This window comes from Centroberyx affinis, unplaced genomic scaffold (assembly GCF_046629955.1).
Source record: "Centroberyx affinis isolate AG114_WGS23_722 - 3 ecotype Tasmania unplaced genomic scaffold, CSIRO-AGI_Caff_v1 ptg003110l_1, whole genome shotgun sequence".
Lineage (NCBI taxonomy): Eukaryota > Metazoa > Chordata > Actinopteri > Beryciformes > Berycidae > Centroberyx > Centroberyx affinis.
In genome coordinates this window covers 405,374-431,988 of record NW_027281179.1, presented here as the reverse complement: position 1 = coordinate 431,988, position 26,615 = coordinate 405,374, and the positions used below count along the sequence as shown (strand labels likewise).

The 26,615-nt window shown below is 45.0% G+C and overlaps 3 protein-coding genes across 5 annotated transcripts in view; 2 read left to right on the top strand and 1 right to left on the bottom strand.

Annotated features, from left to right (window-relative positions):
* The window catches only part of LOC139659426 (serine/threonine-protein kinase WNK1-like), a 31,668-nt gene extending 20,060 nt beyond the window's left edge, over nt 1-11,608 (top strand). The window contains exons 9-28 of the mRNA XM_071537699.1: nt 121-523; nt 667-830; nt 1,043-1,129; nt 1,272-1,307; nt 1,896-2,027; nt 2,592-2,668; nt 2,760-2,922; nt 3,008-3,124; nt 3,462-3,575; nt 3,685-3,733; nt 3,846-3,989; nt 4,827-5,860; nt 5,953-6,027; nt 6,175-6,294; nt 6,453-6,786; nt 6,904-7,090; nt 7,234-7,427; nt 7,597-7,746; nt 7,831-8,051; nt 8,212-11,608. Of these exons, the coding sequence (XP_071393800.1) occupies nt 121-523; nt 667-830; nt 1,043-1,129; nt 1,272-1,307; nt 1,896-2,027; nt 2,592-2,668; nt 2,760-2,922; nt 3,008-3,124; nt 3,462-3,575; nt 3,685-3,733; nt 3,846-3,989; nt 4,827-5,860; nt 5,953-6,027; nt 6,175-6,294; nt 6,453-6,786; nt 6,904-7,090; nt 7,234-7,427; nt 7,597-7,746; nt 7,831-8,051; nt 8,212-8,604 (4,194 nt within the window). The 3' untranslated portion in view covers nt 8,605-11,608. The remainder of the gene's footprint in view (nt 1-120; nt 524-666; nt 831-1,042; nt 1,130-1,271; nt 1,308-1,895; nt 2,028-2,591; nt 2,669-2,759; nt 2,923-3,007; nt 3,125-3,461; nt 3,576-3,684; nt 3,734-3,845; nt 3,990-4,826; nt 5,861-5,952; nt 6,028-6,174; nt 6,295-6,452; nt 6,787-6,903; nt 7,091-7,233; nt 7,428-7,596; nt 7,747-7,830; nt 8,052-8,211) is intronic.
* Nucleotides 11,609-12,348: 740 nt separating this feature from the next.
* rad52 (RAD52 homolog, DNA repair protein) lies at nt 12,349-17,709 on the bottom strand. Its single transcript, XM_071537744.1, has 12 exons — nt 17,627-17,709; nt 17,229-17,307; nt 15,563-15,664; nt 15,055-15,148; nt 14,888-14,955; nt 14,251-14,369; nt 13,978-14,053; nt 13,601-13,878; nt 13,296-13,486; nt 13,031-13,129; nt 12,655-12,918; nt 12,349-12,564 (listed from the first exon to the last, which is right to left on the bottom strand). Exons 2-12 carry the CDS (start codon nt 17,280-17,282, stop codon nt 12,506-12,508), a joined length of 1,404 nt encoding a protein of 467 aa, XP_071393845.1. The 5' UTR covers nt 17,283-17,307; nt 17,627-17,709; the 3' UTR covers nt 12,349-12,505.
* A 1,458-nt stretch (nt 17,710-19,167) lies between these two features.
* prr5a (proline rich 5a (renal)) lies at nt 19,168-26,368 on the top strand. 3 transcript variants are annotated; one of them, XM_071537716.1, is made up of 11 exons: nt 19,168-19,330; nt 20,757-20,884; nt 22,309-22,434; nt 22,545-22,625; nt 23,330-23,378; nt 23,535-23,592; nt 23,702-23,793; nt 23,924-24,064; nt 24,879-25,014; nt 25,149-25,421; nt 25,959-26,368. In XM_071537716.1, exons 2-11 carry the CDS (start codon nt 20,757-20,759, stop codon nt 26,246-26,248), a joined length of 1,374 nt encoding a protein of 457 aa, XP_071393817.1. In that variant the 5' UTR covers nt 19,168-19,330; the 3' UTR covers nt 26,249-26,368. The 3 variants fall into 3 exon arrangements, with proteins under 3 accessions (XP_071393817.1, XP_071393820.1, XP_071393819.1); XM_071537719.1 differs by lacking the exons at nt 19,168-19,330; nt 20,757-20,884 and having other exon boundaries at nt 22,289-22,434; XM_071537718.1 differs by lacking the exons at nt 19,168-19,330; nt 20,757-20,884 and having other exon boundaries at nt 22,304-22,434; nt 25,149-25,400.
* Nucleotides 26,369-26,615: the final 247 nt, after the last annotated feature.

Genomic DNA, 26,615 nt, shown 5'->3' with positions numbered 1-26,615 from the left:
GGCATCTAATGTTTTTCTGGTTAATATTTGCTCACGTGCCTACCTCAGCAGGAGGATGCAGGTAATTGTGCTGTAATTATCCTTCAGGAATTAATAAATTTGCCTTTGATTGAATTGAAGGTCCGAGAGGAGCAGGAGAAGAGGAGGCTAGAAGAAGAACAGCACGGTCAATTACTACCATCACAGCAGCAACAGCAACCAGGCCAGCAATCTAGCACAGAGGCCCCTCAGCCGACACCCCAGGCAGTGCAACAGCCCGCTCCATATGTCCCACCACAACCAAGCCAACAACACAGTCAGCAGACGGCTCCTCCGCCTGCATCTCAGCAGAGCCTTCAGACCACCAACTACAACACTCCTCAATCAGCCCAGCCGACCGGCATGGCACAGGGCGTCCCTTATGTCCCCCAGTCGACTGGGCAAGTCCCAGCTCCAGTTCAAGGTCAGAGTGTGGCTCCCATCCAGCCGGAGTCAGAGGAGCCTGAGGCTGACCAGCACCAACAGTCACAGCACGCTGGGGGAGGTTTGTATCAAAGATGATATAGTCAAATACGCTATTACAGCCAACTGCATGATGACAGAATGCTTTGATTTTTGAAGGCGAGTGCACTTAGCAACCCATCATCAAATGTACCCCTCTTCCTTTTTGGCCCCACCTCCTTATAGCTACTCAAATGGCAGACAGACCACCAGGTTCCTCTGTCCTCCCTGAGGCTCAGCCTGCTCAGTCTGTGATGCCCTACAGCTCTCCTCCCAGTCAGCAGCTTCAGCCCCAGGTGTCATACCCTCAGACACAAGCTGACCAATTACAACAACAGCAGATGCCGGTGGTGAGTCATGTGAAAATTAGGATATAATCAGTTGTTTTGAAGAAGAGAAGCAGATGATTTCCCCTTGGTGCATGTGCTCAAGAATAAAATCACTTATTGGCTATACTTCTTTCATGCTCATAGAATTACATTATCCATCAATTTGCTTTTCAGTTTCTTCTTTCTGTCATCTTCTCTACATGTGCTCTTCTTTTATTACTGTGGTACATAAGGTCCAGCCCCAGATGCAAGGTGTCCAGCCGACCGCAGTTGTCCCGCAGGCTCCCAACACCCAGTCTGCTCCAATGGCACCTCAGCAGGTACATTGTAGTCTAGTCCTGTAAGCCTATATGCTCAGCTTGGGGCTGCCTCTGTTCTCTTATACTTCCTTTCTTTTTTTTCTTTCTCTCTCCATCTTCAACTTTCCTTCGCTTACCCTGTGTTGTGTTTTGTTTCTTATAGTACGGAGGTTACTACCAACCATCGCTTCCCCCTCAGGTAGATAAAATGTCCCTTATGCCTGTTACCTGTTCTAACTACGCCCACAGCCTCTCTGGTGACATGTTCTGCCCAAAAGAAATAAACTTGCTGTCTAACAATAGTATTGTGTGGCAGACGCGCAGTCGTTCTGGCCTGTTTCAAAATTTTCAGTAAGCCTTAATTCAGTTGTGGTAGGCTTTCACGACTATGGAACAGAAAAATATGTCATGCAAGAGTATTATAAGCCTTGCAAGTACACTGTGATGGACATGTCTCTAAAATGCATTGTAGAATTGACATTAAGTGTTCAGTGAGCAATGCTCTAATAAACTTCACTGTCAAGTTGGTAACTGGTGTGATTTATATAGCTATGCTATCCAGCAGGTAAGTGCCTGTGGCTTTGGAGTGGAGCCAGTATAAAGCTTTGAAAGATTTAAGCCTCTGGGCGAATGACAGAGAGGGATGGTTTAGAGAGGAACAGGGTTTTCAAGAAGTAGTATGGATTCCAACATGGATGTGTGTTTAAGTTCATTTTCTCTCCTCCCCTCACCTTCCGTATTTTCTCTTGTTTGTGCCTCTCCATCTTTGTTCCTCTCATCCTTCTAGATGCCCACCCAGCAGGTGATGTTGCCCCCATCCTCTCAGCCTGTTCCCCTCCAGCAGCAGCAGCCAGAGAGCAGCACTGCTCCTCAGAGCTGCACTCTACCACAGGCACAACCTGGAGCTCTGCAACTACAGGTGACACACACCTACGCTGCTCATGCTGATGCAGGATCAAAGTAATTTGTATATTAAGACACATAGTTGCATATACAGGTGCCTAAGTCATGAATTTCATAGTTTTGTTAAATCATATTATAGCACAAATTTTAGGCTCTCCATTTATTTTTTCATTTTCAAGCTTCTTCTAAAACCATTTCTTCTTTTCACTCACTACTACGTTGCATGGCTATCCTTTTTTTCCCCCTGTGCATGCTGCTTATTCCTGCATGACAATTAGTCTTGGGCCAATGAGCCAAGCCCTCCTATCCTGTCTCCTCCAATCAACGCAGAGCATCTATACTTCCTGTATCAGGCTACATGCCTCTCTATTCTGCAGGTACCCTCCAGTGCACAAAACAGTTGTGTATGTGTGTGGGTGAATTGTTTGTTTCACATGGTCCTGTTCCCTGGTGTATGTGTTCAGTCCCTCAAAAACACATTAATTTCAATACACTCTAATGCTCAAACCATAGTAATGGCAGTTTCCGTTTGTTTTTTTGGTTGTAATGAAGTGTTTTATTTATGTTGTCTGTGTTTCAGGCCTCTGTGAGTGTTCCTCAGTCAACACCTTTGGAGCAGCCAGCAGGACCTGTACTAGTGCCACCGTCTGTGGAAAGGTTAGAAGGAACATAATTAAAAACGGCAGGTTTCATCAGCACCACACATCTTGGCCAGATATCTCACTTAAAGGATCCATGTCTCTTTCAGCTGCCTGTCAGATGCCGCTTCAGGTCTTAGTGATGGCAATGATGGAAACTCTACATCAGGAGGCCGACACGAGGGGCGCTCACTCAAACGGCACCAGCGGCGATCCGTACGCAGCCGATCTCGCCATGAGAAGACTGCTAAAGCCAAGCTGAATGTTCTCAATGTACGGACCTGGACTGATGATTTCATTCATATTCTTTCTGAAGCTCTGCTGATGGAGTATTCTAACATGAATGAATATTTTTCAGATTTCTAACATAGGAGACAGAGTGGCCGAGTGCCAGCTAGAAACGCACAACAGGAAGATGGTGACCTTCAAATTTGACCTAGATGGTGATAATCCGGAGGAAATTGCACAGATTATGGTAATTGTGATTCTCCAGTTTATTCCATCAAAACATATGCAAAATATTACAGCTGTTTACTGGCTAATTGTCACAATAAATTAAATATATTCTTCAGAGAACCCATGTTTGCCTGCTTGTATGCCTGCAATTTTTTGTACCAACTTTCAGTTTCATATTTGCCAAAATATTAATTTACACGTAAAAAAACAAGTGCAAAGGACATTTTCCATATCAGTATCTGTAACCTCAACCAATATCAATGCCCTGCACTAATATTCAGACAGAAAGTACGGAAAGTCTTCACATGAACTATATTTAGTTACAGTAATTGAACATCTTCCCCTTTCCGCTTCAGGTCGAGAGCGAGTTCATCCTGGAGAGCGAGCGAGAGTCCTTCATCGAACAGGTCCGTGAGGTCATAGAAATGGCTGATGAGAAAGGAGAGGGCATGAAGGAAGGCTTCACTCAGGTATGTTCTACACACTGCAGCACCTTAGTCGCACAATACCCAAACTGTCTATTCTAATCCTCACTTATTAAACCTGAAGACGTATCATTTCGATTTTCTCCCTCCACAGATGAGTGAACTTCAGCAGCAGCCTGCACTGTCTACTCCTATGTTACCAGGTAAACAACCTTCAGCTAAACATGATACTTAAATGCCCAGCTACTTAATTATTACTTTTAATGAAATCCAACTCCTGCCTCATACCTGACCTCCCGTTGACCTCTCCCCCAGGCATTTCTCCCAGCCTTGCTGCCCAGGTGGTGCACTCAGCAGGGCGTAGGTTCATAGTCAGCCCTGTGCCCGAGTCTCGTCTTAAAGAGCAGTTCTTCGGCCCTCCCTCTGCTAATACCTCCTTTGGAGATGAAGCTGCCCCAGGTGAGAGGAGTCTTTGTTTGACAGCTGTGGAATGCATTCTAAATATGTCACTGGATTGTATTCTGCAGCTAAATACGGCTTAGATTTGAATTATTGGATTATTGTAATCCAATTCAGGCATATTTTGAAATAATCATGGAGGAGTACATAATATCTGAGAGTGGCTGTGGATTAATGACACAGCATTCCAGAACATAAGAACAAGGCAGCCATCTTGGTCAGTAATAAGAATGTAGTGCAATGAAAAAGGAAGATTAATTTGCAGCATTTTGATCTTAACATTACCCAAGTGAATCTGTACAGTACGGCTGCTACGAGTCAGGAATATGCTGATATTGATAATGTTCTTTCAGTGTAAGCAAAATGCATATAGAACTATGTTTATTATTAAATTATTTGAAAGGCAAGCAAATGCACTGCAGATGGTAATGGTTGGACATCAACAGCATGTCTCCTACCTCAGTCAAAAGTTGTTGTTCCCAAAGTAATGCAGCAGAATACATAAATGCATGTATTTGCTGGTTCCTCTCAATACTTTGATGCACTTGCCTCTGTTTTGACAAAGTAAAGCTTAGGCCTATATATTTATGCCTTCCCAGTTGAAGAGTTATTTTCGGGGAAAAAAAATCAGGATATCTTGCTGGTAATATTTTTTTTTAATTTAGCACAATATAAAGCAAAGTGTAAGAAAAGTTCATGGTTTTTCTAGTTATGAACCATTTTACAACTGACCATTATGGCTGTTTTATAATGCTTAGAGAACTCTGTTTTTCCTCTGTTTTTCTGTGGAAATTACTTGCACATTATAATTGATTTCCGTTCTGAAATCTCTCCTAGCTGTCCCTGTGACCCTGGGCCTCTCTCTGTCAGCTCCATCTGGAACTCTCCAGCAGGCCTTCAGTGAGATGAGGCATTCGCGTTTAGAGAGATGCAGCACCCTCGGCCCCCCTGCTACTGAGCCAGAACCCAGCACTGTCCCATCCACTCAGGCTGGACTCCCAAACTCCAACCATGTCCTGGCTCCTCCAGAAGCTATAGCTTCCACCACTAGCACTACTCAGCTTGCTGTGTCGGTCACTTCTACTGCAAACTCGTTACCACCTCCCTCTACTGGAAGGGTTTCCCCCCCACCTGTATCAGCTCAATCCCAAACCCCTGCTCCTGCCACCAACGATCACAGTCCACCATCCCAGTCCTCTCACCAAACAGCCCCCTCCCAGCTTGCACCAGCTGCCAACATCCCTCCCCCATCTTCCACCATTTCTCCTCCAGCTGTGTCCCAGCCCATCCAGCACTCACAGGCCTCTGTCCCTCCAGTGGCTGGGCCTCAGCTGAGCAGTAGTGCTGTCCCTGTCTCCTCTGTTGCTAGTGTCACACCCAGTACGACTGGCACCGTACCTGCCTCAGAGCAGCAGCCTGTCAATAGTGCTGTTCCATCCTCTCAACCTATGACTTTGTCCGTCCACGGAGCACAGCACACGCCTCAGCCTATTTCTGCTCAGCCCCAACCTCCCACCTTGCCTAGCCAGAACCAACCCCAACCCCAGCCAGTGGAGCAGGAGGGGGCTGAGCCCCAGACCAAGGCCCCTGGTATGGATGACATCCAAGCCCTAGATAAGAAGCTACGGTCCCTCTTTAAAGACCAGAGCTCTGCCAGCTCCTCCGCCTCAATGGAGCCCTCCCAAAACACAGGCACCGCCTCGCCTCCTACTGGGACTATTTCCCCTCCACCTGGAGCAGCCCTGGTGCCCCCATCTAACCTTCCCCTCACCTCTGGAGTACAGGGCGTCTTAGGCCCTACCTCCACCCCAGGGCAGGGGGTTACCCCAGCAGGACATATCCAGACCCCTCCAACTAAGCCCAGGGCACAGGTGAGTGGAATTCACAGCATCCAAGGAAAACTGAAGCTGATGATGCTGTTGATTGTGATACTAGTTTTGTTTTCTTTTTCATCTTCTTTTAGACTTTACCTACTGGTTTTGATCAAGCAAGTACCCCTCCCTCAGAGCACGTACCCCCATTTCCTGGACCAAGTCAGGTGAGGCCCATTATGTCCCTATTTGTTCATTAGGGAATAATCTTCCTCTGAGTATGACAGCTGTAGTTGTGAGTTTCATGCAACAGCATTTTCCTTCCCTCCACTTCCCTTGTAATCCTTATATCCCCTGTTTGTGTGACTCCACAGTCCCAGCAACCCCTGGGTAATTTGGACGCCCAGTTGAGGAGAGCGCTGAGCCCAGAGACTGTTCAGGGAGGCAATAGAGCCCCCGCTCCAGCAGCAGGCTTCACTCTGGGACGTTTCCAAGTAAGTTTGTAGTCACAGCTGAAAATTACTCTGGTTTATTCAGTCTGAAATGGATAAAGGAAAACCTAACCTCTTAAACCTTTGTGTGTAAATATTTTGAAGTAAAAGGTTTATTGCTCAGTTCATTGAAATTCCAACCCTCCTCTCTTTTTTTTCAGGTCTCTGTTGCTGCTGACGGTGCCTCCAGCAGTGTCCCAGGTCCCTCCAGCATAGTCTCCTCTTCCTCCCTCACGCCATCCTCGTCCTCTTCGTCCTCGTCCTCTTCCTCCTCCTCCTCCTCCCTCTCAAGTCCAGAAAACACCCTCCACCGGTCGTCCTCTCTGACCAAAAGAGTCTGTGGAGGTGACACTATAGATGGAGTCTCTTCTCTCCCTGCTGCTCCTGCCAGTCAGCCCACCACTATTGGGCGCTTCCAAGTGTCCACAAGTGCTAACGCCGTCACTGGGCCCAACACTGGCCCTAGCTCCAAAGTGGGACGTTTTTCAGTAACAGGTGTGTACCAGGTTGAAAGGCTACTGGACCTGAACAAAAAATATAGCCTGACATCAGAAACAGAAGTTGTTTTTCATAAACCAGTGTAACATGATGTCATATCTTAATTTTCCTCAGTGACCCCAGCTCCAGCAGCAGGCTCCGGCTCCAGCCCCTCCCGTGGCTCCAGTATGCAGAATGGACCCTCATCCTCAGCCTCTGATCCTCATAACGCTTGTACCCATTACGTCAGCAGTGACAATGACGACGACTCGGGGCCAGAGGACGAGGCTCTCCAGAGGGAAGTTAGCCGTCTCAGAGAAAAGTACGTTGCGCTTTCAAATCCCTATTTCAGGCTACTTAGATTTACCCTTAGGAAAGTTACTTTATATTTCAATGGAACTATGTAAACATGACCAAAAAAGAAAACCACCATAAGTTTCCCTACCATTCTTCTTCCTCTAATAGACATATGATTGAGATCCAGACCTTGCACTCTCGTCAGAAGGAGGAGATAGATGCCCTGTTCAACCGGCTGGGCAAACCCCCTCCTTCGGCTGTCCTCTCCCCTGCTGTAGCTATGGCTGGAGGCCGGCGTAGGCCCAAAAGCAAGGGTCACAAATCTGCTCGCAGTAGTGGACAGCCCAGCCCCCTGCACTCAGGTGAGGACAGTATTAGCTTTTTCAGGCATTCGTTTTTTCCGCTCTGAGGTGAATACCACAGTTTCTGCCCCTTGTGTGGCTGACCAAACAGCTAAGCTGCTGAAAGAGCATGCTAAACAATGTTTGTTTTAGTTTATAACTCCATTGTGTGTTTTGCTCATGTCTTCAGGAGCCTCAGGCCAGAGTCTCCATGGTTCAGCGTCCCCCCCAAAGCATACTTCACCCTCAGCAGCGGAGGCCTCGGAGACGGCTAGCAGGATCTCTTTGCAGAAGCTCAAATCCTCCCCGTCCATGCCCAGCCTCAGCACTCACTCCACAGGTATGTGCTAGCACTTATTCTTGTCACAGTGAGCTTTTGGGCTGAATTTATTTCCTGGTTCACCTCTCTTCTCTGTATTCCCAGGAGCAAGTGGGACGAGCTCCCCAAGTGGTCCAGTCCACAGCCAGAACCACAGTAATTCACTGAGCCAGGCAACTGGCCCTGCCCCTAACGCTCAGAAGTGTAAGGGCACCTTCACTGACGACCTGCACCAGCTGGTGGATAACTGGGCCAGGGATGCCATCAGCCTCTCCCAGTGCAAGAGGGGTCCCAAAACTGGAGCGCAGGGAGCAGTGGGGCACGATGTAAGTACTCAGCACCCTTATCTCACCTATCGTAGTACATTAGAGTACATTAGAGTATCTGTCATTGGAGGCACCTTATATGATTTTTTTGTTGGCTACATGCCAGAAATAATAATCCTATAAATGGTAACAATCCTTTTTTCCTCTCTCCCTCTAACAGATTATGCCTCCGGCCAATATGGGGCGCAAATTCTCAGCTCCAGGCCACCTCTGCCCCACCCTCCCTACGCCTACCACCACCACCACAACCACAACCACCCACCTCCCTACCCCCACCAACCCCTCTGTCCCTCTAGGGCCTCGTAAAGGCTCTCTGGGCCCTGTTGCCCAGGGGTTTAGCTATGCCTCTCCCCCATACAGTGCTCCTCAATGGGCAGGCCCCACAGGCCCCTGCCAGGTCAGTGTGCTTAACCCCACACAGCCACTAGCCCAGTACCAGCCCCCCGCTTCAGCTTCAGCTTCAGCGTCCCTACAGCAAGGCTACCACATGGGAACCACGTCAGCCCCCCAGAAATCTGTCAACCCCGGAGGTTCAAACCTGCGGCCCACGTAGCCCAGTCCAGGCCCTGGTTCTGGGCTGAGACGACGGGCCGGACAGGGTGGACAGCCGTACAACGAGAGCCACTAGCTCTTTCTGAAGCTGGTTGGTTGGCTGGTTGGGTATTGTGCTTTTTATTTTTATTTAAACTTTTATTTTTTTCAGTAATAGAGTTGATCTGTGTGGTTCAGTCGTGTCAGGCAGAAAGAAAGCTGTCTGGCGATTGAAGGGAGAGTGCAATACACACACCCACAGCACAAGAGTCACACACTTGCCCTGCCGTTGGCTGTGGAAATGAGCTGTGATTGACTAGTTGGTTGGTTGTGTCCAGTGAAGTAATGGACCCAAGGGCATAACCAACAACGGCCAAAGATGTCTATTGAGAGCACCCATTTCAAAGTCATCATTCCTGTGAAGAGGAGGGGTATAAGGGATTCTGATTCATATCTTAACTGGTCCTGGCCTTAAACTTGCCTAGGACAGAGACAGTTGGACCGATACCCCTTGCACAAAAATAGACACACATGCGTGCATACATGCCTGACTATACATTCACCGGGTTGAGCGAACCATGGGATGGTAGGTTAAGTTGTCTAGGAGAGTGAGGGGAGATTATGACTGCACAGAAAGTGGGATTGAGGTTTTGTCCTGGTTGAAGTAGTTAAGTGTTAGGGGGTGAAGAGTGAGAGAAGAGAGGGTGTTGGGAGAAGAAAGACTTGGGAAGTTAGGCAGGAGTGTAGTGGATAGGTTTTGAATTTGAATATAATCCCAGTGGCTACCTATTCTACAGTAAAATGCAATAACGGCAAAGAGAAGATATACTGTCCCTTGTAACAGTGGCCTTAACCCCAAAACACATGTAAACATTGACTTTGTATATAGATATTTCCTCACTGGGTTATGATTCCATGTTTAGCCTATTTATATGTCCCTGTGAGAAAGTCTGGTGTCTGTGATTTGAGTTGTCTCATCTATACATACAGGTTAGTTTTGATATCATACTGATTTACTCTTCAAGTCTGACATGTTAGTGTAAGCCAGTGGATCTGTGTGCACTGTACATAAAACATATTCTGGTGTTGACCACCATTTGCAGTTTGATTTGAGTTGACGAGGTGTTGCTACTGTAAATCAGAATTTGGTTAGGGTGTGTTTGCAACTGGTTAAGGATTAGACTTGAGGGTTTTTGTTTTTTTACAACAGTGAAACCTTCTCGTCAAGGATCCCAAGTCACGTGACACCACGTCACCCGGTATAATCAGTACTGGTAGTAACTGTTATTAGATTTAAACAGTTCAAAATCTGTTAATCATATTTTACAAAAGGCAATAGGTTTGGATTATTTGGATACTGTTGGTGGATGGTGGGCTTTTGGGACTCTGGCGGGACGCCGAGCCCCCTTCCCAGTGGTTTACACAGATGGTGCATGATACACAGATACACAGGTTGCTTGCTCAAGTCATGTCAAACGAAATATCTCAGCTTATAACCTTTTGCCGTCACCTCTCAAATCACAAGTGTCTGGGGTTCTCTCTCCCTGTGGTCTGTTTTTGTATGCGTATATTTAATAAAACAAACAAGATGTTCTTTATGGACCTGTATTCAGCCATCAGATTTTGATGTTGTTTCACTGTAATTATTATTAAAGGTTGTTAAACAACATGTAGTTAAAGGAATATAAAAGTGCAATTGCAGGGTTGTTATTATTGGTATCTACTCAACACGGGAGTAATCCTGAGTTTATTAAGCTCTTATCTTTGACCGCCCTGCCCCCCTTTTCTATTTTAGTGTGTATATATATATATATATTAATGTGAGGTAAATGGTTTCACGTAATGCTCAGTCACTATAGAGTACTATGCGCTTGCTATAACCCATCCTGTACATGCATACGCACTCTGCCCTGTAAACACGGAACACTTTAGTGCCTTGCATCCTCACTAATGACAAGTTCCATATCCATCTAGTCCTGGAGTAGTAACGTAGCTGTGACTGTACTGCAGAAAACCAGTTATCAAACCTGTACGACACAACAAACACAACAGATGGCTCCATAACTGTCACATGGCCAATCTAGAGGATAACAGCTCCCTGGAAAATCAGAGCAGACACAACACACAGGACTGCAGAATAAAGAGCACACTGAGTAATTTGGAAACAGTTTATCTTTTTTCTCTATCATTTGTGTTGGTTGTGTATCAGCTGTGTATTTATATTTTGGCTCATACATGGTTTGGCTAGCATTTGTCTTTTTGTGGAGTTATTACATTACAGCATTTCATAGCAGCACTTATTCGGGCAGAGAATGAGCTGTAAACAGTTTAACAGTTGTCATGCCTCATACTGGCACACCGTTTTCTCGCCACCTCACACACGAGTGCCATTCTCTCATCGTGACCCTTTCGCCTACTCATAGATTGGATGAATACTTAAACTTCTCTAGAGAAAAAATAAGTTACTGCAATGCAGAATATGCAATGTTTAAAGTTTTATAGGGACTGAGGGGTAATGGAAACATTTGCATGCTGATGAGGGTTGTTACTGACAAATGTTTTTGATATTGGAATATAGAGATCCTGTTTTTGTTTTTTTTTGTTTTATGTTATTCTTTGCCTTCCTGTGAGTCCTCACAAAGTGCCGATGATCTGTTGAATTGCCATTCACCACTGTCACAGGCACAATTTCAATATCTGACTGTATCAGTATATGTATTCTGCATGCTAGCTTCACTGGTTTTTAATCGTACAAATGACAACCAACTCACAACTGACCACTGTACAGCACAAGCTCACAACAAAGCTAATATCCATGTGCTATTATGCCATTATCAGTAACTATCAAAAAGATCTCTACACAATACTGTTTCATGAGGCTACTGACACGCAGTAATATCCTGTTGTACTCTTAATTTCCGACCCCTCTAACTTCCTGTGACTCAGTGTTCTCTGGTTTTGTGTATGTTTTTTCATATTGTACAAAATGTAAAAACAGAAATAAAAATAAAAGATCAATTTGGGCATTTTTGTCATGCTTATCGGTGTGTTTTTAAGATTTGGTACATTATATACACAAGTTGTTCCATTTTAATTTAGTAAATTGTGACTAGTGAACAACCACTGTGAAAAAGAAACCACTCCATATCCTTCTACAGGGTGAAAAGGGGATTTTTGTCTGCTATCCCCTTGCTCTGCCATAGCACTGCTTATTGTTCCTCAACTTTGATTTTAGTGTTTCATTACTCTTTCTTCCAAATAGCTTTCTCTCTAGTCGCTCATGCTTGGCTTTAAACTTCCATTCCAAGCAATCTCGACTTGTCACTACTTGGAATTTTATGCTTCAAAAAATTGGTTGAGAACCAAGAAGAAGAAAGTATGTAAAATACTAAATGAGAAAATCTGCATTCTCAAAAGCAGGAATGTCCAGTTTACAACAAATTTTAGGCAGGTTTACAAAAATGGATACCAGAGAATCCTTTATCCAGTGCAGCAGGATTCAGTTCCCTGCAACAAACAATTTGTCGAACACTGCTGAGGTTTATTTGAGCAGTGAACACCTTTGACACTGAACTGGCTGCCGTGCATTCTGACCCCTCTTGTGAAATGTGAAAAAGCATGTGTGTGTGTGTGTCTCAAAGGGATACGCAAAGATACAAATTCCTAGTTACACTGTAATATGGCAAGTGAAGTGCTCTAAAAATCCTATTAAAAAATTAAAACTGACTGACTTGACTGGTCATTTTATTTTTTTTAACAAAACCATACATGTCAGCATTTTTACAAACATTTGACATAATAGCAGCAAGACATTGCAATATAAACATATGAATGTATGAATTGAAATAAATAGAAAAACAATAAAATCAAGGCTGGATTATAAGACGGTTTAAAGTAGGCAGTGAAACAGCAACATGGATTTTTCAGTTCAGTTTGCGTTTCTTCATGTACTGCCCTTGTCTGTACGGACTAAAGGCCTCACCTGAAAAAGGTGAAAGAAAACAAGTTGAAGAACATGAAATTCTGTAAAGAAAAACAAAAAAAAACAGGGCCTCGTCTTGTGAAGCCTCACCTGGTCTTGGCTGATGTTGGATCTGATGTTGAGGTCTGTACTGAGCGTGGCTGGCCTGTCCTCCGCTGTGCGACAGGGCCTCGTCTTGAGGCCTGGCGGGGGGCCTCGGGGGGTGGGACGAGTCTCTCTGAGGGGTCATACTGCGCGTCTGCATTTGGTGATTCCCGGGCGTGCCGGGCCGGGGGCCTCTGGAGGGCGGGGCGCCTGCGGGGACATCCAGCTCCTCGATCCCATCCAGGGTGAAATCCCACAGCTCAGGATCTTCTGGAGAGGAAAACAAGCAAATACTGAGTGTGGCTGGCTGGTAAAAAGAGAAACAGGCTTCATTATCACACTGTCCAAGTGTCTTGAGCCCCCTGGTGGTGGGTCAGTGTACCTGCTAAATTTCCGTCCCTGCTGCTGGGCTCTCTGTCTCCAGCAGCAGCGCTGTGGCCAAATACGGGTGCAGCTACGTTGCCGGGGGGGCTTACATGACCTGGAGGAAGAGAGGCATCTTTATAAAAACATCAGCAGCAGAAGAAAACACATGTATACCATCTAAGTTAAGAATACAGACACATCTTAAATAGCAAGGGAACACGAACACACCCAATTATGTTAAGCATTTTCATCCATCATGGCTGTTTCTGTGCAGCTGTTACCTCCGCTGGATGTTTGTCCAACAGCGGTCTCTACTTCCTCACACTTGGCTTGGCCTTTTCCCTGCTGCAGCTTCTTGGCTTCCATCTCCTGCCTGAACTTCTGCTGGAGCTGCTGCTGCCTGAGCTTCCTCAGCTGTTTGGGGTCTATGTGCGCTTCGGACAGGGCGGCGTCCGCAGAGTCCGGCGCAGGCCTTTGGAAGACCGAGGGGAAAAGGGAGGAAGGAGGATAGAGGCGATCAGCATGACAGAGAGATGGAGTCATGGAACCATTACTGACAGAAACGAGGCCCGGTCCTCCTGTTCACCTGGGACAGATGCTGTTGTCGTTCTTCCAGTCCGTCTCGACAGGGGCGGGGCCAGCATCAGAGGTGTGGGACACAGGCGTTCTGGCTTCGGCCCCGCTCCCGCAACCCTCTGAAAGGTTCTGGTTCTGGTTGAGGACTCTGGGCTCCAGAGGGGTCCGGGTAGATCCCACCGCAGAGCCAAACTTCTTCTCTCGGACCAGGCTGGAGAACCGGGCTTTCTCCACTAAGGGCTCGCCTTCAGAGCGCTTGGTCTGGGCCGGGTCGAGAGGAGGAGGAGGCTGTGTGGGAGAGAAAACCACATAATTATTGGATGAAAACAAAAACAAAAAAAAAGAACAAAACACAAAACAATATAACAACCAAGGGATGTATCTGACCTGTTTGGGGATCTTGTTAATGGCTATGAGGTATTCTTTATTCAGGATGCAGTTTCCAAGGACGTTGCCAAAGCATCTGAACAGAACCAAAAACCAAATATCAGCTCAGCCTTTTGCTCAGTCTGCTTATAAAAGAACATTAGAGAAACAAACACACGCCTTCAGCTACATTGTCACTCACACACAGTCACAAATACATACTGCATTCTTGGGGATCATGTGATATTTTCTGCTTCTGTCTAAGCTATATAAAAAACAATTATGTTCCAGTACTTCAGCGCTCTCTTCATTCCATCAGTGACGGCCTCCTTCCTCGCCTTTTCCAGTGACAGAGCTTTAGACTTCAGTCCCTCACTCACTCCATAGCCCACATCCTCATGGTACGAGCCGTCCTGGAGGAAAACACAGTCTCACTACACACACTTACATGTTTTTTAGAATCTATGGTTTTAAACTTATATGAAATTCTATATGAAAAAAACTAGGACTGCACAAGATTGACAAATAATCATATTGTGATTATTTTGCAGAATATTGAAATTCCAGTATAAATTGCGATACAGTATACAGACATGGATTTTTCAATATTTTAGACTTCAGAAAACAAGGAACATTTTTAAATAAAAAACAGATTTTGTTGATTAACATTTATTGTGTTTCAATACAATTTAAGTTTTTTACAACGTGCAACACAATTTATAGACTAGACATGGCATTCAGCACCAGAATACCATGTTAGGAAACTATTATATCAAATTAATATCATCTCTTGATGAGATGATCTGTCTTGTGAAAAAATCTAAATCTAGACTGAACTGAATAAATTCAGAAAGCTACGGATAAAGTATTTTGATTCTCTTGTAAGTCCTTTTTGTTGTTTTGTATTTTCACTGATGATTGTTCATCTAACCTTCAATTGCACTTTGACAAATGCGCTGACTCCAACATAAAACCTCCCATTGACGAAGTCCACAAAGTCTGTAAAACCAAAACACAGGAACAGTTAGTCTGAGTTTATCACAGTGCCTCAACATTAACATGAGATCCTTTCAAAACATGAAGCTCCACAGTTCCTACCGACGTTCTGCTGGGAGATGGAGTGAGACCATCCGTTGTATCCAAACATCTCATTGGCCAAGCCGATTACACGATGCCCTTCAATGTAGCACACCTGGAAAAGTCAATGTTGATATGAGACAGAGAGAGAGAGACAAATAGGAGGAATGGAAAGGGCAAATTTCAATAAAACTTCCTCCATATTGCAGCAAAAGGTTTTATGCTCACTTGAGGTGAAAAAGATGTCTGTTGATAAAGAAATTCTACAATAGTGACAGAAATCCATTTGTTGAATGAATAATCACATTGCGTAAAAGAGTCTTTCCATTTTTCTCATGTATAGGTTTTCTGCCGTAGCTCTGTTTTACATTCAGGAATCCCATTAATCCGCTTCGACCCAGCTGATGGAAATGCAACGACTTTTCATTTTTTGCAACTTTTCAAAAGGTCACCGAAAAATTTGCTTCACAGTTGGATGGAAACATGAGCAGAGAGCCAGGGAGAGCGAAACAGAGAAAGACTAACTTGCCTTCTGCCCGCCTCCAGCCACTCTGGTGCTGATGTACTCGGGTCCGAGCCGCTGCTGCAGAGCGTTCTGCACCGCCCGGTACTCTTCAGCAGTGAAGTTATACTGTGAACACAGTCCAGGTAGCAAGATCAGCCATCTTACTGCAAAAACACTGCAGTACACATAGCATGCAACTATACTGCCTGGATGGAGGAAAAAAGAAGATATTATACATAACATTAAGCCTATGACATAGGGCTGGGCGATATGGACCAAAAATCATATCTCGGTATTTTTAGGCTGAATGGCGATACACAATATATATATCTCTGTATTTTCTACAAAGTGGGCTAAATGTTCAGTTGTAATTAGGGCTGGGCGATATGGACAAAATCAAATATCACAATATTTCTGACCAAATATCTCGATATCGATATTGCGACAGTATTGTAGGGATGATTATTGGTGCTTTCACAAAATAGTTACACAATGAGATTTTTGATAATCAGTAATGTGGATATAATGACTAAGTGGGTAAAGGCAAATAATAGAACAGCTAGAACAGTCTGGTAAGTTCAGAAAATGACATCACTTTACTGTAATGCAGCCTTTAAAACCAGGAAAAGACACTTATGCCATATCACCATATTATGATATCCAAAATCTAAGACGATATCTAGTCTCATATCACGATATCGATATAATATTGATATATTGCCCAGCCCTACTATGACAGTGGTTACTTGCATCATTTATTCTTTGATATCCTTTGATCTTGCCTGAAGTAACTATTATTATTATTATTATTATTATTAAGTATTTCACCTTTAACTGCCAACTTCCCACTTCATGGCGGACTGAAAAATAGGCCGCCATTTGTTCCCTGTTCTCACAAGAACTACATTTTTTCAAATAACCCTCGCAAATTGTTTTTCTTACAGGGCAAAATAGGTCTAGAAACTAATTCCTGATGATTCCTGCCGGGTTTAGACCATAACAGAGTACTGGGATGACTTTTTGTGATACCTCACTGATTCCTGAAGGAGTAATGGTTTCAAGGTTTATTTTCATCTATGTTGCTGATACAATGTAGATGGAAGGATAGTAAGTTGCAAAACTAGCATCATACTTGATGCTTGTTTCCCCATTTCATTCATTCATTCTCTCTATCCACTTAATCATTTTTCAGGATTGTGGGGGGCTGGAGCCTATCCCAGCATGCATTGTGTGGAAGACAGGGAGACACCCTGGACAGGTTGCCAGTCCACCACAGGGTTAACACAGACACTCACATTCATACCCATAGGCATTTCAGATTTTGCAAACCAGCTGACTTGCATGTCTTTGAGATGTGGGAGGAAACCACAGGGAGAACATACAGACGCCACACAGAAAGAACCAGGTTGAACCAGTGATCATCCTGTTTCCCCAGTTGATGAAGGGCCAAACTGCTTTAAGAGGTGAAATTGTAGTTTATTGATTGAAACCCAAGATTTCCCCCATGAAATGACCATCTGGAAGGCATGAACACACGGTAAGAGTCTCACCGTGTGTTCATGCCTTTTCCATAGGGTGAGACAGGAGCAGCTGTACAGTCGCATACTGATTCCTCTGCACACCTGACCCTCATTTTGGTCGGATGAGTCCAACCCAATAGTTTTCAGTAAACCCGCAGCAGTCCACCCACCTGTCCAAAGCACTTGGGTGCCGGGGGACTCTTCTCCTCAGTGTCATGGTGCATGACTGCAGCTCCTTCAGTGCCTGAACTGAATTCAGAGAGACAACAGCTCATGTCAGTGATTTGTGTAACAATATAATCTAATCTACCACAATTCCCTATTCTGTTTACCCACTCAGGAAGCTAACTTCCTTAATAATCGGCTAAAATGAACCTAGCACTGACTTCAGAGACAGTTTAACACCAAACGTTACCAATATGTTACAGGTCTGTACGTCGGCGTTTGAAACTCGAGATAACACTACTTAACATAACATTAGGCTTGACACCAACAGCATCCATATTCATGCTGCTCTAACATGTAAAAAGCTAAAGGGCTAAATCAAAATGTATTTCCATAAACTCACCAGCTGAAATACACTGAAAGTGGGTTTTAAAGTGAGCTAGCCGGAGCGGTTAGCAAAAAAACACAACAACTTTTAACTTCCCGCTTCGAGACAACCGAGGAGGGGCGAGGAGCAAGGAGGCGGAGTCTATGCTGCCTTCACTTACCCTCGGAAAATCAGAACACAGCGTCGGGTTCAGGTGCTGAGTGAAACAGCCAGGCAGACCGCAGGAGACTCTCCGTTAACACCAATGTTAAAATTCACATTTTCTGTCTCTGCCATAACTGCCATAACTTTTCCTGTATTCCGAAAATAAATATGACACCTTTGTCGTGTGCTCTGCCACATGTTTTGTTGTTATGTTTGAGAAACAAATGGTTGGTCATTAAAATCCAATTATTTTTAAACCATTAAAATGCTAACTGTCTAACTATGGATGACGGAATCTGGCCGCATGTTGTGTCCTCTTCCTATTACTATAAGTATGCCCATATTTTCCACACTGTTGTGGAGCTGTGTGTATTAGGTGCAGAAAGATGTGCAGCAACCGTTTGGTCAAAGTAGTCTTTTTTTTACGTCCCAACTAAGCATCATAATCCCTGTTAGCATTTTGTGACTGAATCAAGTTTTTTTTCATAGTACAGTTGTCTGACAACAGAAACAGAACTCTGAAAAAAAAAAACTTCTATCATGTTATACGTTTCACTGAAACTCAAAATAAGTGATGACATACTGAGTCAGAGGTGAAAGAAAGTATCAACGGTGGGAACTCCCCTTCTCCCTTCTCCATTTCTATCTGGGCTATGTTGCAAAACGTGCGCTTCTTTCCAAGGGCCTTTATCCATGGCAGATGGACTATCACAACATTATCTGCATAATTGATTTGGTGCGGGGTAGAAGCTCTAGTGCTTTAATGACCAGCACTTTGATATTTTGAGTAGTCTGTTATCTAGGCCTATATGCCACTTGGCAATAATTTGAAAGCAGCGCATGTCTGAGTTGTTCTAAAAGACTAAGATGAATAGAACCATTTCTATGCCAGTGAAGTTGCTCAACATATTCCGTTATTTACATTTAGGCCCATGGACATAAGGGATTATCTGCAAAATGCTCGCGCCCCCCACCGACAGATGGCAAGACCTCTGCTGTGTTGAATACTACGTAGATTGGGGTCAGTGCTGGATATCTGGCGTTTCTATAAATGTTATTCATGTATATGTAGGCATACGCTGTATGCGTGTGTGTACCAAGGGCCAATAGTGCCTGATGTGTGTTTGACTGGCTGATGTCTCGTAAAAATATCTAGCCTGTATGGGCCTGCCGAATCATAACTCATGCTTTTATTTATTTTTTTCTTCCTCCTGAGGGATAATGATACCACATTGTTTGCACGAAACCACAATGCGCGTCCACGTCCTCGTAGACGCACAGTCCCCCCCCTTCGATCGGCGCGGCGCCGCGTCCACGGCGGGTTCGCATCTCGTCAAAACAACGCGGGGGCGAGCGGGCGGCGGTGCATGCTTCATGAATGACTCCCCCGCCGCAGGTCGCCGGAGCAGGATCCCTTCTCTGCACCCCGATGTGATGTAGCCTGTTTGGGCGGACTAGCCGGCCGAACAGAGGGAAACTGTAGAGGAGCGTGCTGCTGATGCGCCCAGAAGATCGATACTCATCAATACATGGTCATTTCATTCCATCAGGAGCAGCGCGACAGCATACGGAACAGTGAGTAGGCTACAATACAGTGGGCGGGCAGAGGCGTGTGACATATGGCAACTTTGTGGCCATTATGTTACACATCTGAAGCGGTGTGTGGACTTTATTGTGCATCTATAACCGCCTATGTAGGTTCATAAGGATAATAGGCGCATTGTTTGCTCAGGTACTTTTCCCTTATATATAGTGCACACAGGTAGAAAAAAAACCTCCACGTACGCACGACTGGCTGTACGTCCCCCCCTCCCTCTCCTGTAGGATCAACGTGGACTGTTCTTCTCTTCTGTCTAGTCGATTTATATGTTATGGAAAACAAACATGATGTGTGTGTGTGTGTGGGGGGGGGGGGGGGGGGGGGGGGGGGCAGTACAGTGGGATATCGATAGGCTCCGAAAGCAGTAGAAACAGACGAGTAGGAATAGAAAGTGGCGTTGTGTGAAATGGGTATTAAGGCGCCTCAGAAAAAAAAACCGAACAAAAGCTGAATGCCCAGACTGGCGTGGCATGGCATGTCGGGTAGACAGTGTGTACTCTCTCTCTCTCTCTGTCTCTCTCTCTCTCTCTCGTGACTCAGATGTGAGTTATCTCCCTCTCTCTCTCTCTTATTATAGATCCTTATGTTATACAGTACACCCCTCTGAAAACAGATGAGTCACCCACGTTACCACTCGGGGGGCTCCTGCATGTGAAGCGGGTTCCTTCGGTCGGTTGTGTTGTGTCTTTGTCTGAGAGTGACAGCCCAGACTGTTGTTCTCCCCTCTGACCAGGCGATGGTGCTTTTGTATGCTGCTACACGGGGAGACACCCAAATATAAAATGTCATACTCCAGGAGAATCGTGGCTACGTGGCCTTCACAGGAATAATTCACACACACTCACACACACGCACGTCTCCGTTTTTCCTCTGATGTAATCTGTGTTTTTTGGTGAGGTTGGAGCGTTGGAGGTTGAGCGTTGATTGCAAAACACTTATGAGAAATCACACTCCCCTACAGTGTTGAAATAAGAACTGGTATAACAGACAGTCAGCGACAGATTAAGGAAACAATAACATTCAACTGGTGGGAAAAAGCAGTGTGGTTTCAAAGGATCTCCTCTAAGAAGGTCCTGGACGTGTCTTTTGATTTTAACTTACGGGCCTGTGAAAGTAAGTTGTACTCTGTATGTTGTTGTTTTCATCTCTTTCGATGCTTTGCTGGTCTTTGTTTCTTCCATTGTCACAAAGTAAGATATGAGCAGAGGTGACTGATAGCAGGATGAGCTGTGATGGTGAGATCATCACATCAGTTTGGCTGCTGCCTCACATAATTACTTGATCAATCTCTATTTGACTACAGCATGATTACTTTTGTGTGTCTTTGCTTGTGTGTTTTTTTTTTTTTTACCTTCAATGAAACCATAATAATTTTTGCACCATTTCCTCTCTCACTGACAGATGCTTGACGGACTCCGGCGGAGGCACGCCTCCCGCCCCTCCCCCCGGCCCCTGTCACTCAACTTCACCACCTTCTCGGCCCCTCCCCTCAGCCCGGACATGGACAGCAGTGATCATCCAATCAGGAGGTAAGGATCGGCTCCTAGGATTAACATTTCAAAATACAAGCATCCTGGAAAAAAAAATGTATGAAATATTCATTAGTATTCATAACAATCCAACCATCTCTATCTCTTGTCCCAGGAGATTTCATTAACTGGCTGAGTGTTGCTGTAACACATGGTGACCTAATGATAATGATCTGCTGCTGGAATATTTGGCTGACTCGTTTCCTAGTGTGCATACACGTGTGTGTGTTTCTGTGTGTATGTGTCTGTTGATGTATAATATAAAAGTCCATCCAGAGGTGCTTCCATGTCTCTGTGTTTGTGTGTGTGTGGGTGTTGAAGGGGTCTATTGTTTACTGCCCTGCTGTCAGCAGACACTTTCTGGACTGCGTGGGTTTGAACACATTTCTTGTTATTGCTCACAGATCTACTTTTCACCGACCCCTCCTGGAACCTTAAGCATTCATGTGTTTTTTATTTCATATATAGGGATATTTTCATCTTTTTGCATGTATCGGTATAAGAAAATGAGATCTCTCATCTTCACACATCGCAAACGTGCTGAATATAGATAAGGTGGCCAATGGCAAAAGCACTGAACCTCAAACAACTCCTTGAATGAGTCAAATGGTGTATCTGAAAGGGGAAGATAAACATACTGTGTTGAAAATGGAAGAGCAGGAAAACGCTCTTTATTGTCCCGTATTGTGTCACTGTTTCCTGTCCCTGTTTTTGTTGTTAATGAGCCGGACTACTTCCTCCTCCGCCTCGACTGTACACAGTGACAAGCACAACAAAGTCCCAACTCCATCAGTCTGCTTACCCTGCAGTTCCCCTCGCATCTGTGCCGCGCATAATGATTTGTTCGCGTCAAAGCCTGTATTGTATTGAAAGGGAGGGAGAGGGGTGAGGGAGGAAGAGTATGCCACATCAGTGGATGTGCTATTGTTTTCCTTCTCTTCTGAGACCTCAGGCATCAAGCAGTGTGGTGACACTGCGGCCCACCTCTCCTCTCCCTCTCCCTCTCCCTCTCCTCTCCTCTCCTCTCCTCTCAGCTCAGCTTGGCTCCTCCCATCCTGCTCTTAACACCCTGTCTCCCTCGCTCCATGCTTCAGTCTGTCCTACTTCTTTCTGCTCTCCTCCTCTGTTACTGGGCCCTCTCTGTATTGTCATTGTGCTCTCACTGTGCTCTCTCTCTCTTTCTCTCTCTCTTTGACACACACACACACACACTGCTTATGTTCTCTTCTCCCCTCCAGCTATCTTCTTGTGTTTCTTCCCTGTATACGTCGGTTCCTGGCCTGACCTTCTTTTCCTCCTGTCCAGTACTTAGTCTATACTCTGTTTCTTCCTCCACCTCTCTCTCTCTCTCTCTCTCTCTCCCTCTCTCTCTCTCTCTCCCTCTCTCTCTCTCTCTCGCTGTCTCGCTATCTTTCTGTCATGAGAACTCTGCACAGGTTGAAGTTGATGAGCTCCCCCAGCCTCAGTGAACTGGGGAAAAGTGAGAAAGGTTCACCAGAGGACAGAGGAGAGAAGCAGAAGAGAGCAGGAGCCAACGCCACATGGAACAGGTACAGGTACACTTAAAATAAAAAACAAACAAACAAAGACATTTTTAGTATTTGCAATCTTAAATGTATACAGGAAAATCATGTTGGCCTGTGTGTCTGTGGTGTTGCAGCATCCACAACGCTGTTATCGCAGTCTTCCAGAAGAAAGGTTTGGCAGACAACGAGCTGTACGTCCTCAATGAAGGTGTCCGGTAAGTAAGTTTACACAGCCTCACAAACAGGAACAACACACGCACGTGCACACACACACACACACACACACACATACGCGCACACACACAGACAATAAAGAAACATTGATATTCCTTATTCTAGACCGTTGATGTCATTCTGTGCTAAAATTAGTATAATTATGTCCTGTGTGCACAGACGTGACTGAATGTTTTCTTGTGAATGAGCTTGTTTGTTTGTACATGTGGGACCGCGGAGTCATGTGGTCATGCCAGATATCTCATTATCTTTCCAGACCAGACCCATCCCTTCTCTCACATCAGCCTCGATTATAGCTCAGTAAACAGATTACCAAAGCCATGTGGAGGTCAGAGACCTGTGTCGATTATCTGTTACAGTTTTGTGCGTCTTTTACTACATGAGACATTTTGTATGTACAGGGATTCAGTGCTGCTGAGTCGTGATTTATACCCTGTTGTTGTGTATTCATTTAACTGCGCAGTAATATCTAATTAAATGTTAAATGAAGCAATTCATATCAGGTTGTAAACAGCTTTTCCTTAGCTGTGCTAAGGTTTAGGATCATAATGCGTTTCCCAACAACTAGAAAGGAGAAAATAACACTTTTAGTTATTGACAATGGTTGATTGCTGCCTATCTGATGATTAGTCACATTGTGTCAGAGTCAGAAAGTGAAGTAATTGTCATGATTTTGTTCTCTCAGGCATCTGTTGAAGACTGAGCTGGGGTCCTTCTTCACAGAATACCTTCAGGTAACAAACCTTTGATGTTGAGTGAAATAGAATAAGGATTGCTATCCGCTCATAATTGTAGTTGTTATAACATACAAGCAGTAGAACAGAGTTATAGTGATAATACCTCAGATGTTGCTATTTATTGACATCTATTCTTTCAACTGTGTCTCACAGAACCAATTGCTGACAAAGGGCATGGTCATTCTCCGGGACAAAATAAGGTTCTACGAAGGTACGACTGGTATGATACAGAGTCACAATACATAGCAGTCAAGTGACATCAAGCGTAAATCAACTGTCTTTGTGTGTTTTCATGCCTTGCTCCTCTGCGATCGGTGTAGGCCAGAAGTTACTAGACTCTCTGGCAGAGACGTGGGACTTCTTCTTCTGTGATGTTCTCTCAATGCTGCAGGCCATCTTCCACCCCGTCCAGGTAGCACAATCTGCTGCTTTTTGTCTTGGCTTACTCTACACAAGGCATCAACAACCTGAATTGTCCAAACGTAACAGCCATTCCTGCTCACTTCCAGTGTGTCCTGTGTGTCTGTGGTTCCTCTGTGCAGGGTAAGGAGCCCTCTGTCAGACAGCTCGCCCTGCTTCACTTCAGGAACACCATCGTCCTGAGTGTGAAGTTAGAGGACGCTCTGTCTCGACCGCGGGCCCGTGTGCCCCCCTCTGTCACACAGATGCTGCTCATTCTACAGGTAGGCCGCATGCACAGAGGCAAGCTGGCTCGCTCGCTCACATGCACACTCACTCACTCACATGTACATTTACTCACGTTTGGAGCGGTTTAATCAAGCTCTGGTTTTAGTTTGGTTCGTTTGACATTCACAGGGGAAAATAAAGCCATTTGAACTCAGGTGGCACTAAATAACCGCACCAAGACACCTGTAAATGTGGGTCCTTTCTTTTTCCAAGCAAATTGTGGTGCAGTTTGTAAGAAGTGACAACGTCATCATAGCCACTACAGGAAACAACCCCAAAATGCAACGCTGGGTATAAGGTGACGGATGTTGACATCTGATAGCCAGCAGTTCCTCATGCTTGGAAAGCCTAGCATAACAAAATGAACTGAGGGCAAACCGCAGGCTGGACTGATGCTCATATTCAGCTATTTCCTCATGTGTTCTCAAAGAGCAAATCAGCACTAAATCCCATTTTTTGAGCTGTACACATGGTTATATGGCGTCTATATAGTGGATAGCATGAATCCTGTTCTTAATTTCAACATTTTTCAAATTAGTCCCTCAAATTAGTCCTGCATCCGCTTCCAGGGGCAGAAAATCATTGTTGCGCTGCTCTCTGTTCAATAAACAAGCTATTTGAGAGTCCATGTGACTTTTGTTTACAAGCCCTGGTTCACTTGTCATTGGGCAGTTCGATCCTAAACAAACCAAATACATAAATGCAAAAAAGTAAGCTTTTCAGCTATGGTTCGGACCAAAGAAAACAAACTGTAGGTGTGATCGCACCCTGAAATGCATATTTACATGCCTGTCTGCGGTCTGTCTTCAGGGGGTCCACGAGCCACGTGGTGCGAATGAGGACTACCTGAGACTGGAGTCTCTGGTTCAAAGGGTGGTTTCCCCCTACCTGGGCACCCATGGGCTCTACTCTGGAGATGGTACAGAGGCTCATTGCTGCGTTCTGGGTAAGTGTACATAAACCCGACAGCAGAGACGAAGAGTAACAAGAGTAAGTAACCCTAATCAACACCCCACAGCTGCTCTACTACCAGCTCATACCTTCCTCCTCTCTTCTTCCCACTTTTCTCTCATCTTGCAGAGAAGCGTTTGTGGTGCTGGCCCAAACCTGCGGATCAGCCATCTAAAAACCCAGTGGTCCGATCTAAAAGCTACAACATCCCTCTCCTGCTGACCCCAGTGGCTGAGTACGACCCAGACGCCGGCTCGGTCGGCAGCGGAGGCATCCGGCGCCACTCCGCCTGCGAGATCATATCCTGCGTGGAGGAACAAGGACTCGCCTACGCTGACCTCGCTTCAGGATCTGACCTGCCCGCCTCCTCCAACAGGCTGTGTGTCGGCTCTCAGTTCAATGGTACAGTACTGTTTCAGAGAAAGAAATTCAGATGTACATATGTATCAGAGGTGTGACCAAGTACTGGAAGAGTCCAGTATCAATTTAATATCTTAAAGAAAACAAAATATCTAGGACTTTTCAGTGCAATTTGGTTTTAATAGGATAAAAACTTGGTAAGAGCATCCTGAGTTTGATTTCTATAATCAGTTTCAACTTCAATAAATTCAGTCATTCCATACAAATTCAGTTGTCTGGTGGAACAAATCTCACAACTTTAAATCGAAGTAATTTACAGATACACAAGATTTTTTGTCAAGACTTTAGAAACCAAACCAAGAAGTCAAATCAAGCCTTAAGTATTCTCTTCATGCATCAAGTCAAGTCTCAAGCAATTCAAATTGTGCCTCGAGTCTGACTTGAGAGTCCCCACCTCTTGAATGTGTCCATCATTGCATTATGAATGAAATGAAATCAAAGAATGACTGAACATAGATCTTACCGTCTGGTCCGTTGGTTCCACCAGTGTAACCGAGCCGACTGACCTCACCCTCACAGGTATCGTACAAGGAGGAGCCAGTGCCATGGAGTTGCCTCTTTCCTCTCCCTCCATCCTTCCCATCCATTCCTCAGGACCCCTCCATGGGACCGAGGCCACAACAACACTTACTGATCTGAGTAAAGGTGCATCCTCTACGCCTCCCAGTGGATCATCCAGCCCTGAAACCATCATCGGACAAGTGCTAGAGTCCGCAGACTCGGACTCGGACGGGATATTCATTGATTTCCCGCCCCAATCCTCAGAGGCTATGGGATACAGTCGGGACAGCAGGCAGAGCGCTGTGTAGCAGCGGTTGCCTTTAGGAGCTGTTGCGGGGCCAGACCAGGGCCCATGCTCCCCCTCCCAGTGTGTACTTTAATATTTGGGGATAAAGATCTTACAGCTATGTTTGATAAAAGGGGTAACATCTTCCTTACTTCGTAAGTTCAGATTCCATGGTGAGTCCATTCCAAGTGCATTTCGTCACTGTCGGGTGAAAACTTTGTATCTCCAAAATGTCAGCTTTTCAGGAACTAAGAAAAACAGCCTTGTTTTCAGCTTGATGACGATGCATTTTTGACATTATTCAATGGGTTTTGAAAGGGTTTCATAAGCCCGAGAGGTAGGAGAATTATCTCAACCCACAGAGGAGCATGTAATCCTTCAACTGAAGT

What these genes read in the sequence shown, in the direction of transcription:
- rad52 (XM_071537744.1), bottom strand. Translation starts at nt 17,282, where the DNA reads ATGCACCATGACACTGAGGAGAAGAGTCCCCCGGCACCCAAGTGCTTT. An exon ending in TGGCTGGAGGCGGGCAGAAG is followed by an intron (nt 15,149 to 15,562) that starts GCAAGTTAGTCT and finishes TGACTTTTCCAG; the next exon opens with GTGTGCTACATTGAAGGGCA. An exon ending in CAGGGACGGAAATTTAGCAG is followed by an intron (nt 12,919 to 13,030) that starts GTACACTGACCC and finishes TTTCCTCTCCAG; the next exon opens with AAGATCCTGAGCTGTGGGAT.
- prr5a (XM_071537716.1), top strand. Translation starts at nt 20,757, where the DNA reads ATGCTTGACGGACTCCGGCGGAGGCACGCCTCCCGCCCCTCCCCCCGG. An exon ending in TCTTCACAGAATACCTTCAG is followed by an intron (nt 23,379 to 23,534) that starts GTAACAAACCTT and finishes TGTGTCTCACAG; the next exon opens with AACCAATTGCTGACAAAGGG. An exon ending in GGCTCATTGCTGCGTTCTGG is followed by an intron (nt 25,015 to 25,148) that starts GTAAGTGTACAT and finishes CTCATCTTGCAG; the next exon opens with AGAAGCGTTTGTGGTGCTGG.